Below are 12354 nucleotides of genomic sequence, written 5' to 3'. Positions count from 1 at the left end.
TTGTCTGCTGTCTTAAAGAAAGTGTACGAGACTCCTGAGAAGACTCCAGCCAAGAACCCTTCAAGAAGTCCAGCAAAGTCACCTCAAAGAAGTCCTTCCAAATCAATATGATTGCTATTTACAATATAAATACATTAATGTAGCTATATTATTCCTTTGTAATTGGTTGAGTACAAAATTCTGGGTTATTTTTGGTGAAAACAGGGTATCAGGCCTTGGATCAGGAACCAGTCCCCCATTTATAACATTGTTTCCTATGGGGAAAATCAGTTCTGAGTTACAAAGTTTCGACTTAAGACATCATTTTCAGGAACCAATTGTGTCATAAGTCCAAGGACTGCCTGTATTTGAAAGGAAGGTATGCATCTACAATCAAGCATCTAATGATGCAGTTTTGCACAGTGGGTAAAATGCTTTGCTGATGCTGACTGATGATCAGCAGGGATCTGGGTTTTCCGTTCATCACAGAAAAATGCAGGCTTTCTTATTTTAAGGAGAAAAATGTTGGAAGCAGCGGGTATCCCCTTGCAGGCTGGCAGAGTTCCAGCCTGCTAGGGGCTGGGGGGAACTAAAGGAGGGCAATCAGGCAGGGGGCACCACGTGCACATGGCAGCCAGGCAGCCTGGAGAGCAGCTCCTGTAGGTAAGTCTATTGGACTTACCTACAGGAGCCCACAGCAGCTAACCTCTTCCCCACCCCGCCCTCCTCCCGGGGCTCTGCTCCAGTCAAGCCACCCATAGGGGAGGGGTAGCTGGGCTCCATGCTCCACTCGGGTTACAGCAGCCGCTGCCTCCCACAGGTGGAAGCTAGGACTCGGGCACTGCTGTGGGGTGCACCAGACCTGGGTCCCAGGCTCTGTAGCTCTGGCAGCTGGAGGCCCATTCCAGCAGGGGTGGGGGGCTGTGGGTGGGGAGTAAGGGTGCACAGACCTCCCAAAAGAAATACACTTTTAAGAGAACTTCACACGCTTAACTGCATAGTGTATAAAGTTAAAAGGATTGGTAGTCATTAACCAAATTGGTTTCTCGACTTAATATGGTGGTCTAAAAGCAAAGGTTCATTGTTCAGTGTGGAGGTTTTTTACCATTTTAAACTGTAACTCAAGGTACATGTTATGAAAGAATCTACTTCTCTTAAATAATGAGAGGCATAGTTTGCATTAAGGGAATGGATAGGCTTTCAACTTTTTTGGGTCTGTGTTCCCCAGGAGGCTGGTTGAGAAGGAAGGACTCCCCTGGTGGCCCGTCAACCAGCGGGGGGGGAGGTGAGTCCCCCAGCAGCTGATCAAAGTGGTGGTGGAACAGCAGCGGGGGAAATGGCAGTGGCACCCACTGCCGAGTACCCCCGGAGGCCTTCCCAGAGGCCTTCCCCCCAGGGGTACGAGTACATCCAGTTGAAAACCCCTGGGTTAGACCATAAGTTTGATATAACTTTAAAATTTACCATATATTCAAAAATAGACATATAAAGGTAAATGTGGCTAAAGACTTGATTAAAAGCAATTCTGTAAGTACAGTCATGATTAATGTCTCTTATTTGATGGATTTTTAGAAATCGTCTGTGCAGACCATAGGTGAAGAACAAGTTCAGAATCCTTACACTGAGCTCCTTGTGCTAAGAGGTCATCAAGATATAGTGCGATTTCTAGTGCAGATAGATGAATATCGGTAAGAGATTGTTTTTTCTGATTATTTTACTGCATCCTTGGGAACAGGAAAGTTGTGAAAATTATGAAACGTTTCAATCTACCTCTTTTGCCAGAAACTAAGTGTATATGATTGGATAATCCAGACCTGTATTTTAATACTTCTTTTGGAAGAATGATAGAAACATAGGGCTAGAATGGACCTTCGGAGGTCATCTTGTCCAGCTGTGCAAGGCAGGAATATGCCTGTCCAAACCATTCACTACAAATTCTTGTCTGACCTAGCCTAAAACTACATAAACAACTGTCTCACAACTACACTTTTACAGAATTTGATACTGATCTGCAACTCAGATGGTTCAGTGACACTCAAACTTTTGGTCCTGTGGGCCAGATGAGTGACACGGGGCAGTCTGCAGGTTGGATTGAGCCCTGTGCACCAGGATTGGGCCTGCACACTGGAGTGAGACGCCAGCAGTCCACAATGTCTCCACCTCATGCAGGTGTGGGTCCTGTGCTGCCTCTGCCCAGCCTTGTGCTCTAGGATCTAGCCCTGGGTTCTGGGCCCCAGGCCCTGTGCTGCCCCTGGCACCAGGATCAGGGTCTGTACCTCCCCTGCCTGGCCCCATGCACTGGATCAGGGGCTGTATCACCCTGTGTGCCCTATCTGGCGTGTGGGGCTGTGGCTGCAGGGCTCTCTACAGATCCATAAAAAGCCCCATGGGCTGGATGACATGGCATCAGGAGCCAGATCTGGCTGGCAGGCTGGGGTTGAGCACACCTTGTGTAGTGCATAGGGTATGTTCTTGAGTTCTTTGGTCATATTTCTTAATATCTCTTTGTGCCTTAGGTTCCTATAACATGAGGATAAATACTTCCCTTCATCAGACAGAGGTGGTGTGCTGGTGTTTGTAACTCACGCTGGGATCCTTGAACATTTTCATGCCTCTTTTTTTTGCTTTTCAATTCTTCAGTCATCCTTTTATACCAGTAACCTAAATGCTGTACAGTGCCTTCTGACATTCTACTAAGTCCTGCTTTTAGTTCAGAATTGATTTATCCAGAAATGAATTACTTTTCCTTGTAAATTCTTTCCCATATCTCCGTTTGTTATTATATGGGTACTCCCTTTGACCCGAGCAGTTAACCAGAATTCAGGCTCTCATAGATTATTTCATTTAGGAGGAGAAATTGGTCATGGAATCTGGTTTCTTTGAAGCATTTATTTTTATTTACAAGAATGCAGTCTTGCTTTCTTGAGCATAGGAAGAATCAAACCGCCCTGCTCACAGCTCCACACCTTTTTCAGCCCAAAGCACACTGTCTAAGTTTCCTCCAGGGCTACACATGGATTTTTTCTTAGTCTGGTTCTGAACTCTGGCTTTTTTTCTCCACATGCATTTGTTTTCCTCAACACGTGTAATATGCATGCATACACATTCACCCACTTAACTCTGCATTGCTCTTATAGACATAGGAGTTTTGTGTGTTGGGTATGAAGACTGCTTTTATTTCAGCTGCTTGCTTTCATAAAGGAAGTTAATGATGTTTTACTGTTATCCCAGATAAAAGACAGCAGTTAAATATGCTAATCTCAGTGTGGTTCAACCCAATCCACATTTTTCCACTCTCCTAGACTTTACACACCTTCTCCAACTACTTCTAGTCTTCTGGGAAGCCTTCCCTTTCTGCTATTTTTAATATTGCCCAAATCCATTCATTTATAACTGTAGCAGTGTTGAAATACTAAAGCCTATAATTGTCTGGCTTCTCAGATTCTCACCTTTTCACCACTTTTGTTCTATTCATAATGCTGCTGCCAAAGCTCCCACTTCCCCATCCTACTTCTCCTTTGATTTCTTCTTGCTTCCCTTTTCCACTTGCTGTGCATCTCACAGTCTTTGCTGTTCCCCTTGTTTCCTTTTTTCATTTTCAGCTCTGTGTCTTCATTGATATGGTCCCTAACACTTTCTATTATGACCTCAGTTCTTGTTTATTTGTAAGATAGTCCTGTTTTAACTATTTAGGCTGAAATTTATGCTCTAGGGAAGGGAGTTTTCTAATCCCTAGAAGAATGGTTACAAACCAGATGCAGCATGCTGATTTAGCATGGGCATTTCAAATGCAGAATTATTGAATAAATAAGGCTTGTTGCTGTTAACATTAAAGACCTGGGTTCTGTCCCCAGCTTTGCCTGAAGTGACCTTAGGAAATGTGGAAATACTCGACAGCCTTATTGGGCAGAGATCTAAAGCAGTTGTTGTCATCCAGGGTGCCGCAGCACTCTAGCATGCTTTAAGATTCTTTCAAGGGGTGCCAGAGGGTGCCATACAGTGTTAGCACTGTTAGGTTTGCAAACACAATTTATAAGAGAAACTCAGAGATTCCAAATAGGCATTTGTAGTGTCAAAAACCTTCTGATCTGTTGTGGTCTTCCTGAGTTTCTTGCAACAAAAGAATTGCTCTATTATTTTTTTTGTAGTAAAAAATTGAGTGAAAACTAAGAGGTAGCATTTTCCGAGGGGTACCTTGAGTCTAAAAAGATTGAAAACTACTGATTTAAAATCTTATTCAATAATAATATCACTTATGAAGTGCTTATGTGACGACTGTTTATTGGCTGACATGCCAGTTGAACTGAGGCTTTCCGGTGCTAAACACGTGAGCTAACATATAGCTGGGGGGCTGTAGCAGCCATTTTTAGGTCTGAGACAGGTCGGGGATTAAGATACGTATTTACCAATAGGCTACACATAGGGCATATCTACATGAGACACTTAACTGCACAGTAGCTTAATACTACTGCACAATACAGTGTCATGGCAAAAACCTTGCTAATGCACTACTGCAGAGTAGTATTAGGCTGATGTGTAGTTAGCATCACTATAAAGCCATGCGCTGGAGTTTCTTTGCAGTAGCACCAGTTACTGCACATTGATTTAGTACTTGCTTTTACAGGTTTCCTTTGCTTTATGTGGGTTGTGTATGTGCAAATTCGCTCTTATGCGATTACTCTTTTTATACCAAAAATTCACTAGATGTGAGGTAAATTCACTCTTATGTGATTGGTGTGGTAGAAGCCTGCAGTCAGCTGCTTTGTGTGGTGCATTATGGGAGTGATGCACACCAAAGTAGTCTCTTGTGTAAATCTGTGCTCCTCGCTCATTGTCTGCGACGCATGTTTCTGTAGTTGCCATCCCCATTATGACAGTGCCCTGTGCTTGTGTGTACTGTCTGCTGTTGGTGAGTACAAAAAATTGCCTTGTAAAAGTGGTAGAAATGGGTTTGGGGGTTGGTACAGTTGAGGTCTTGGAACATATCCCTATTTGTTACATTGTAAAGGGGGTTCTCTTATGCGAGTTTGAGTTAGGTGCCGTTTTCCAGGAATGCATGTACAACATAAAGCAAGGGAAACCTGTACAAGTACTAAACTTAATGTGTAGTAACTAAGGTGCATTAATGAATGAGTAGATGTGCCCATAGATATGGAAAATGGCAGAGATGCGATTTTTATGTTATGGCCTCCTGGCTGTTAGTTCAGTGTAGTTCCTCTAGGTTGCAGTTACTTTGTTGTAGAAGTCTTTCTCTCCCTGATGTAGTCTTTGCAGTCTAGCAGCTGGATTCCTCTGTATGTGGGTTGTCCTACAGTTTGAATAGTTTTGCAGTTGTTTAAAAAATTATCAGTTCTGCAAAAGGGCCCACAGAGGCTTCTTGAGATCTCCAATATATATCTTGTAAATTGCTTATATATGGGTTACTTAGCTATTATAGAAAAGATGCATCTATTTCCTTAAGACTTATTTTTCTAAGTAATATAAGAGTAGGCCCCCCAAAAGATTCAAATATATTATCAGATTTTTTCTGGTGAGCTGTGTTGTCTCTATATCACTTCCAGTCTAGTTTTATTAATGTTTCTTCAAAGTACAGTTTTCAGAACACATACACTGTTGATCTACTTATTCTTATAAAACCAGATTTTCAAATAGAAATCCTGCAGCATCCTTTTGTCAGTGCATAGGCACCTGGTAAACCTAAGAAACCTTCCATTATTGGGGGAAAGACATGTTTTCATCATAATTTATCAAAAACACTGATAGAAATAGACAAATAATAATCCATATAAAACCAAATTTTAGATGGTCAGTTTGAAGGCAGGTTAACAAATCACATATGAATAAGAAATATTGCATTAATATCCTGTAGGTGCTTACTGATACTGAGAGTTTGAGCAATTTAGACGAGTTTGCTGCTTTGAATAGTCATTTCAGGGTTTCGTTTAGCATGACTATAGTAGTTTCTGCATTGTTAAACAGCTGATGATATTTTTTCACTTGCTTCTTTCAATAAAATTAGTATTGTTACTCTGTTTCTGCAATGTTTTTATTTAGTTTTTGTAGCTATTCCATTGTGTGTTTTCTGTCAACTGTTGTAAGCCAGGTTTCACGCTTCAGGTCTTTAGATAATATCATCTTATTGAGAATTTTGCAGAAGGATTTTCTTGTTTTCTCGGTGGCTCAGCTAAAACCAGCAAGTGGAAAATTTTCCCAGATTGGTTTTTGAAGATACTAAATAAATCCTGTATCAACCTAAGAGACAGCTGCTTTTTTCTTCTTTTCTTTTGTATTTTTTGAACATGAAGTGAGGGTCATATTGATTGTAAGATCACTAAAGAAGGCTAAGCCTCAGCAAGAGTCTTCCAAAAAATGGGCTGAGATAAAATTGCATGTAATACTCAAGTATTTGACACATTAAACTAAACAGAGTTCATAACACATTTTAAGAATAGCTTTCTTTGTTGCTCATTTGACCATTCCTTGCTCCTCTAGGAAACAGACAAGGTTATAGAGGATGGTGATCATGACTGGAAAAGAATCAGGTGACCCATGAAACTCCAGCTTGGTGAACAAAATATGTCTGTAGGATGGCTGGTTCAACACTATACCTTTATACTTAAAAAGAAATCCTATTTTTAAAAAAACACCCTGTACATCTTCTATTTTGATGAAATACACATGCCTTCTCTTTCAGAGGTCAGGTTCCTTTTCAGAACTTTGTTCAGGCAGCTCATACTCCCATCCTTCACTGAAAATAGGCTTCCAAATTTAAAGTGGTCGTGTGTAAAATGAGAGTGGCTGATTGTGCTAGGGGTCTCATCCTTGTATCAAACAAGATATAGCAGAAATAGAAGGGATCCAAAGGTGGGAGTCTCACCTCAATAGAGCCATATAAAGCATGTTAAGTGAAGGGAAATAGAAAAGATTTGTTAAAGAAGGAGGAGAGGGGACCTGATAGACATACAAAATAATGAATGGTGTAGAAGTATATTAGGTACATTTTGGTTCAAATGGCAGAACAAAGCAACATCCTAGAAAATAAGCTTGAAAGGCAACCTATTTACACAACACAGAATTCACATGTAATGCTCTCATTCTCAGGAGAAAAATGAGATTAAATTCAGATATTTATTTCCATGGGTAATGAGAACATTCATATGAGATAAGATAAAAAGATTAGAAGAGATCTTACCCCTTCTTACAGCATGAGCTAACCACTGGTGCCTGGAGTTCATGAGAGCTCCCTTATGGGCAGAAGGATCCCACATTAATTTATTTGGGGGTTTCTTGTATCTTCCTCTGAAACACTGGACAGATTACTTCAGAGACAGGATACCAGGCTAGATTTACCTTGTATATAGTGTTTCCTATTCATTTAGCCAGTGAATCTACAACTTATTTTCAATTTTAAAATGTTAGTGCATCTTTTAAGCCCTAGATTGATAGCAGGGGAGAATAGATGCAACACCTGTAGCACTAATACAGAATATTTTATGCTACTGTACAAATGGGCCTTGACTCGTTTTTGAAGGAACATACTGTAGCTTAAGAATTGTTCATTTTCTTTGCCTAGCCAGTTGTGGCTTGGCTGTTGAGAGCAGTGCCTAGCATGATAGCTGTGATGGATTTTGTGAAGCAAGCACTTGTACCAGGGATTCTTAACAAAGGAGCCGTGGCTGCCTTTGAAGGGTGCTGTGGGAAAGAGGAACCCAAGATCCATTGAGGAGATAAAGAGTAGTAAAGTGGAGATAAGTGCAGGGTCTTACCTGCCAGCCACTCACACAGATGCACAGAAGTTTAGGGCTGTAAGGGACCTTGTGAGACTATTGGGTCCAGCAGGCCCCCTGCTCTGGGCAGGAGAGACTGCTGGGGTCAAAAAAACCCCAGCAAGGTATGTGTCCAGTCTCCTTTTGAAGATCTCCAGGGTGCTTGCACCACCTTTGCTGGGAGTCTAGTTTAGAGTGTGGTCACATGAACCATGAAGAAGTTTTTCCTTATATTCAGTCTGAAACCTTCTTCTAAGAGTTTATGACTGTTGCTCCTGGTTTTCCCCTGGGCCACTTTGGTATATAGTTGTTTGCCTAGTGGCTACCTTGATGCTCTCCCCTGATATATCTGTTATCTGCTACCAAATCCCCTGAAGTCTTCTCTTTTCTAGGCTGAACAGTCCCATATCTGTCAGCCTTTCCTCATAAGGTTTGCTCTTCAGGCCTCTAATCATATGGGTGGCTCTTCTCTGGACTCTCTCAAGCTTCTCCACATCCTTCTTGAAGTGTGGCGCCCAGAATTGGACACGGTACTCCAGCTGCAGCCTCACCAATGCTTAGTAGAGCAGGAGAATAACTTCCTTAGTTTTGCTTGAGATGCATCAGTTGATGCATGCCAGCATATTGTTTGCTCTGCTAACTGTCACATCACACTGGTGGCTCGTATTCATTTTATGATTAATTATGACCCTCAGGTCTCTTTTGGATGTCGTGCTAGCTAGCGTAGCACCACTGAGTCTGTAAGTTTATTGCAGAATTTTCCTCCCCAGATGGGCCACTTTATACTTCTTGGTGTTGAACAGCATCTGGTTCTGGTCCGCCCATCTAACTAATCTGTCTGAGTCCGCATGGATTGTCAGCCTACCCTGATGCATGACACTTCCCCACAGCTTAGCATCATTGGTGAACTTTGCAAGTGTGCTTTTCACCCTCACATCTAGATCATTGATGAAGATGTTGAAAAGCACTGGTCCAAGTACCGAAGCCTGGGGGACCCCACTGGCTACCTTCTTCCAGGTCAACACAGACCCATCTACTAGCAATTTCTGGGTCCAACCCTGCAGCCAGTTTCCCACCCATCTACCCATTGAATTGTTGAGCCCATAGTCCCCTAGTTTTACCTTGAGAGCCTCATGGAACACCAAGTCAAAGGCCTTCCTAAAGTCCAAGTAAATCATATCAACCTCATTTCCCTTATCCAGGTGGTCAGTAACTTGGTCGTAAAAGGAGATGAGGTCAGTCAGACATGACCTACCCATGACAAAACTGTGCTGGCTGTCATTCACAATGTTGCCTTCTACTAGCTTATCACGTATGAACTCCTTGAGACATTTTTTGAGGCTTTTTCCTGGGATTGAGGTCAGGCTGATCATGCTGTAGTTCCCTGGGTCCTCTCTCCTCCCCTTCTTGAAGATGGGCACAACTTTGTCTGTCTTCCAGTCTTCTGGTACCTCTCCTGAGTGCCACGAATTCTCAAAGAGGTTGGCAAATGGTTCTACGATAACTTCAGCTAGTTTTTTCAGCACTCTCGGATGGAGTTCATACGGTCCTGCTGACTTAAAGATATCCAGACTCTCCAGCAGTTCTTTTACCAGGTCTACATTGACTGTTGATAGGTGATCTTCTCTACTCTGACTATTCTGTCTCATATTTGCATTGGGCAGGCTATCACTTGTAGACTGGTGGAATGCAGATGCGAAGTACTCGTTCAGGAGTTCAGTTTTCTCCTTGGTATTGGTGATCAGTTGTCCAGATGCATTGGGCAGTGGTCCCACATTTCCACTGGTTTTCTTCCTGTTACCTATGTACCTATAGTAGGACTTCTTATTGTCCTTGATTTCAGTCACTAACCTGAATTCAGTCACCACCTTTTGTTTTTCTAATCTGCCTCCTCCAGGTGTGGGCCAGTCTTACATAGTTCTCCTTGGCGCCTATTCCTAGTGTCCATCACTGGTAAGCCTCCTTTTTCTTTTTCAGAAGATCTGTGACTTTCCTATTGAATCAAGATGGCCTCCCAGCCCCTCTGCCACTTTTTTTGCATACAGGTATGGACAGCTTCTGTGCACTGAGGATTATGTCCTCAAGGAACAACCACTCTTCACCTACACTCTTTCCCCATGGTCCATGATCCCATAGGGCATTACTCACTAAAGGCCGTAGCTTATTGAAGTCAAGAATTTGTACCTTACTGACAGATTTCCTAGCCCTGTGACGGACAGTGAAAGTGATAGTGTCATGGTCACTGTCGCCTAGGTTACCCTGTATCATCAGATCACTCACCAGGTTGTCCTCCTTGGCCAAAACTAAATCTAGGAGGGCATTTCCTCTGGTCGATCCATACACTTCCTGAGACCAGTAGAGCTCGTTGATACAAGTGACTGGTCAGATCTGGCCAAGTGTTCTTCCCAGGAGATGTCTGGATAATTAAAGTCACCCATGATGACTATATCCTGTGCTCTTGCAGCCTCTTCCAGTTCTCTGGAGAATTTCAGATCTAGCACCTCCTCTTGATTCAGAGGTCTATAATATATTCCTACAGTTAAGTCCCTTTTGCCGCATCCTCCCCATATCTTGATCCAAAGAGTCTCAAGTTGCCCTTCCTTAGTACCAATTTCAGCTTCCAAGGTGGTGTACTGCTCCTTTACATATAGAGCTGCACCTCCACCTTTTTTCCCTATGCAGGGTGTAGCCCTCTATCGCTACGATCCAATAGTGGGTAGAGTCCCACCAGATCTCTGTTATCCTTATGATATCATAGTTCCTGCTGGAAGGCAGGAGGGGCAGTTGCTCCTGTTTGTTCCTATGCTTCTGGCATTTGTGTACAGGCATTTCAGCCCTCCACTGGAGGTGCTTGGTTTCCTGTCACATTGAGGGAGCTCCATTCCCGCTGCTTGTGCTGTAGTGTCCTTCCTGTTGTCATCTGTTGTAATGGTTGTTTGTTAGCCCCTGGCCTTGCTCCACTCCTTGTCTTCCTGTGCCCCAAAGATCTCACTCCTCTCCCTACTCACAGCAGCACAGGCTTTTCCCTGCTGGCTGCTCCTCCTCCTCAGTCCCTCTTAGAATCATAGAATCATAGAGAATAAGTGTTGGAAAGGACCACAGGAGGTCATCTAGTCCAGTCCTCTGCTCAAAGCAGGACCATCCCCAACTAGATCATCCCAGCCAAGGTTTTGTCTAGCTGGGTCTTAAAAACTTCCAAGGATGGAGATTCCACAACCTCTCTGCATAACCTCTTCCAGTGCTTTACTAACCTCCTGGTGAGAAAGTTTATAATCTAAACTTCCCTTGCTGCAGCTTGAGACCATTGCTTTTTTTTTGTTATCTGCCACCACTGAGAACAGCCCAGCTCCATCCTCTTTGGAATCTCCCTTCAGGTAGTTGAAGGCTGCTATTAAATCCTGTCTCAGTCTTCTCTTCTTCAGACTAAATAAGCCCAGTTCCCCAACCCCTGAACCATTTTTGTTGCCCCCCATTGGACTGTCTCCAATTTGTCCACATCCTTTCTGTAGTGGGAGGGCCTAAACTGGACACAGTACTCCAGATGTGTCTTCACCAGTGCTGAACAGAGGGGAAGAATCACTTCCCTTGACCTGCTGGTAACACTCCTTCCAAAGTAGCCCAGCATGCTGTTAGCCATCTTGGCAACAAGGACACAGTGTTGACTCATATTCAGCTTATTATGCACTGTAATCCCCAGGTCCTTTTTTTGCAGAGCTACTGCTTAGCTAGTTGGTCCCCAGCCTGTACTGGTGCATAGGATTGTTCCATCCTAAGTGCAAGACTTTGCACTTGTCCTTATTGAACATCCTGAGATTTCATAGTTTCGTAGTTGGTAGGGATGAAAGGGACCTAAGCAGATCGTCAAGTCTGACACCCTGCCATGGGCAGAAAAGAATGCTGGGGTCAAACGACCCCGGCTAGGTGATTATCTAGCCCCCTTTTGAAGACCCCCAGGGTAGGAGTGTGAGTGCCACTTCCCTTGGAAGTTGGTTCCAGATCCTAGCCACCCTGACTGTGAAGGTAATGCCTCCTGATATCTAGCCTGAATCTACTCTCAGTCAACTGGTGGCCGTTATTCCTTGTTACTCCTGGTAGTGCTTGGGGGAACAGGGACTCTTCCATTCCCCACTGGTCTCCCCTGGTAAATTTATAGTCAGCCACCAGATCCTCTCTCAGCCTTCTCTTGTGGAGGCTGAACAGGTTCAGGTCCTGTAGCCTCCTCTCGTAGGGCCTGCCTTGCTGTCCCCTGATCATGCAAGTGGTCCTCCTCTGGACCCTCTTGATACTGTCCACATCCCGCCTGAAGTGCAGCGCCCAGAACTGGACACAGTACTCCAACTGTGTCCTGACCAATGTTGCATAGAGGGGGAGGATCACCTCCGTGGACCTGCTCGAGATGCATCTGTGGATGCATGACAAGATGCGGTTAGCCTTCCTGACCGTGTCCTCACATTGGTGGCCCATGTTCATCTTGGAATCAGTAGTGACTCCAAGGTCCTTTTCTGCCTCTGTGCTGACAGGAAGGGAGTTCCCCAGCCTGTAGGTATGGTGCTGGTTCTTCTTCCCCAGGTGCATCACCTTGCACTTGTCAGTATTGAAACCCAGTTCT

General features: G+C 43.7%; 1 protein-coding gene across 1 annotated transcript in view; it reads left to right on the top strand.

The window, feature by feature from the left end:
* WDR41 (WD repeat domain 41) overlaps positions 1–12354 on the top strand; it is a gene marked incomplete at its 5' end in the record, with an annotated part of 55650 nt that overhangs the window by 5225 nt on the left and 38071 nt on the right. The window contains one exon of the mRNA XM_019518247.1: positions 1552–1667. Coding sequence (XP_019373792.1) covers positions 1552–1667 — 116 coding nt within the window. The remainder of the gene's footprint in view (positions 1–1551; positions 1668–12354) is intronic.

This window comes from Gavialis gangeticus, unplaced genomic scaffold, assembly GCF_001723915.1.
Source record: "Gavialis gangeticus isolate Ggan-Ray unplaced genomic scaffold, GavGan_comp1, whole genome shotgun sequence".
NCBI lineage: Eukaryota > Metazoa > Chordata > Crocodylia > Gavialidae > Gavialis > Gavialis gangeticus.
This window is presented reverse-complemented; position numbering and strand designations above follow the sequence as displayed.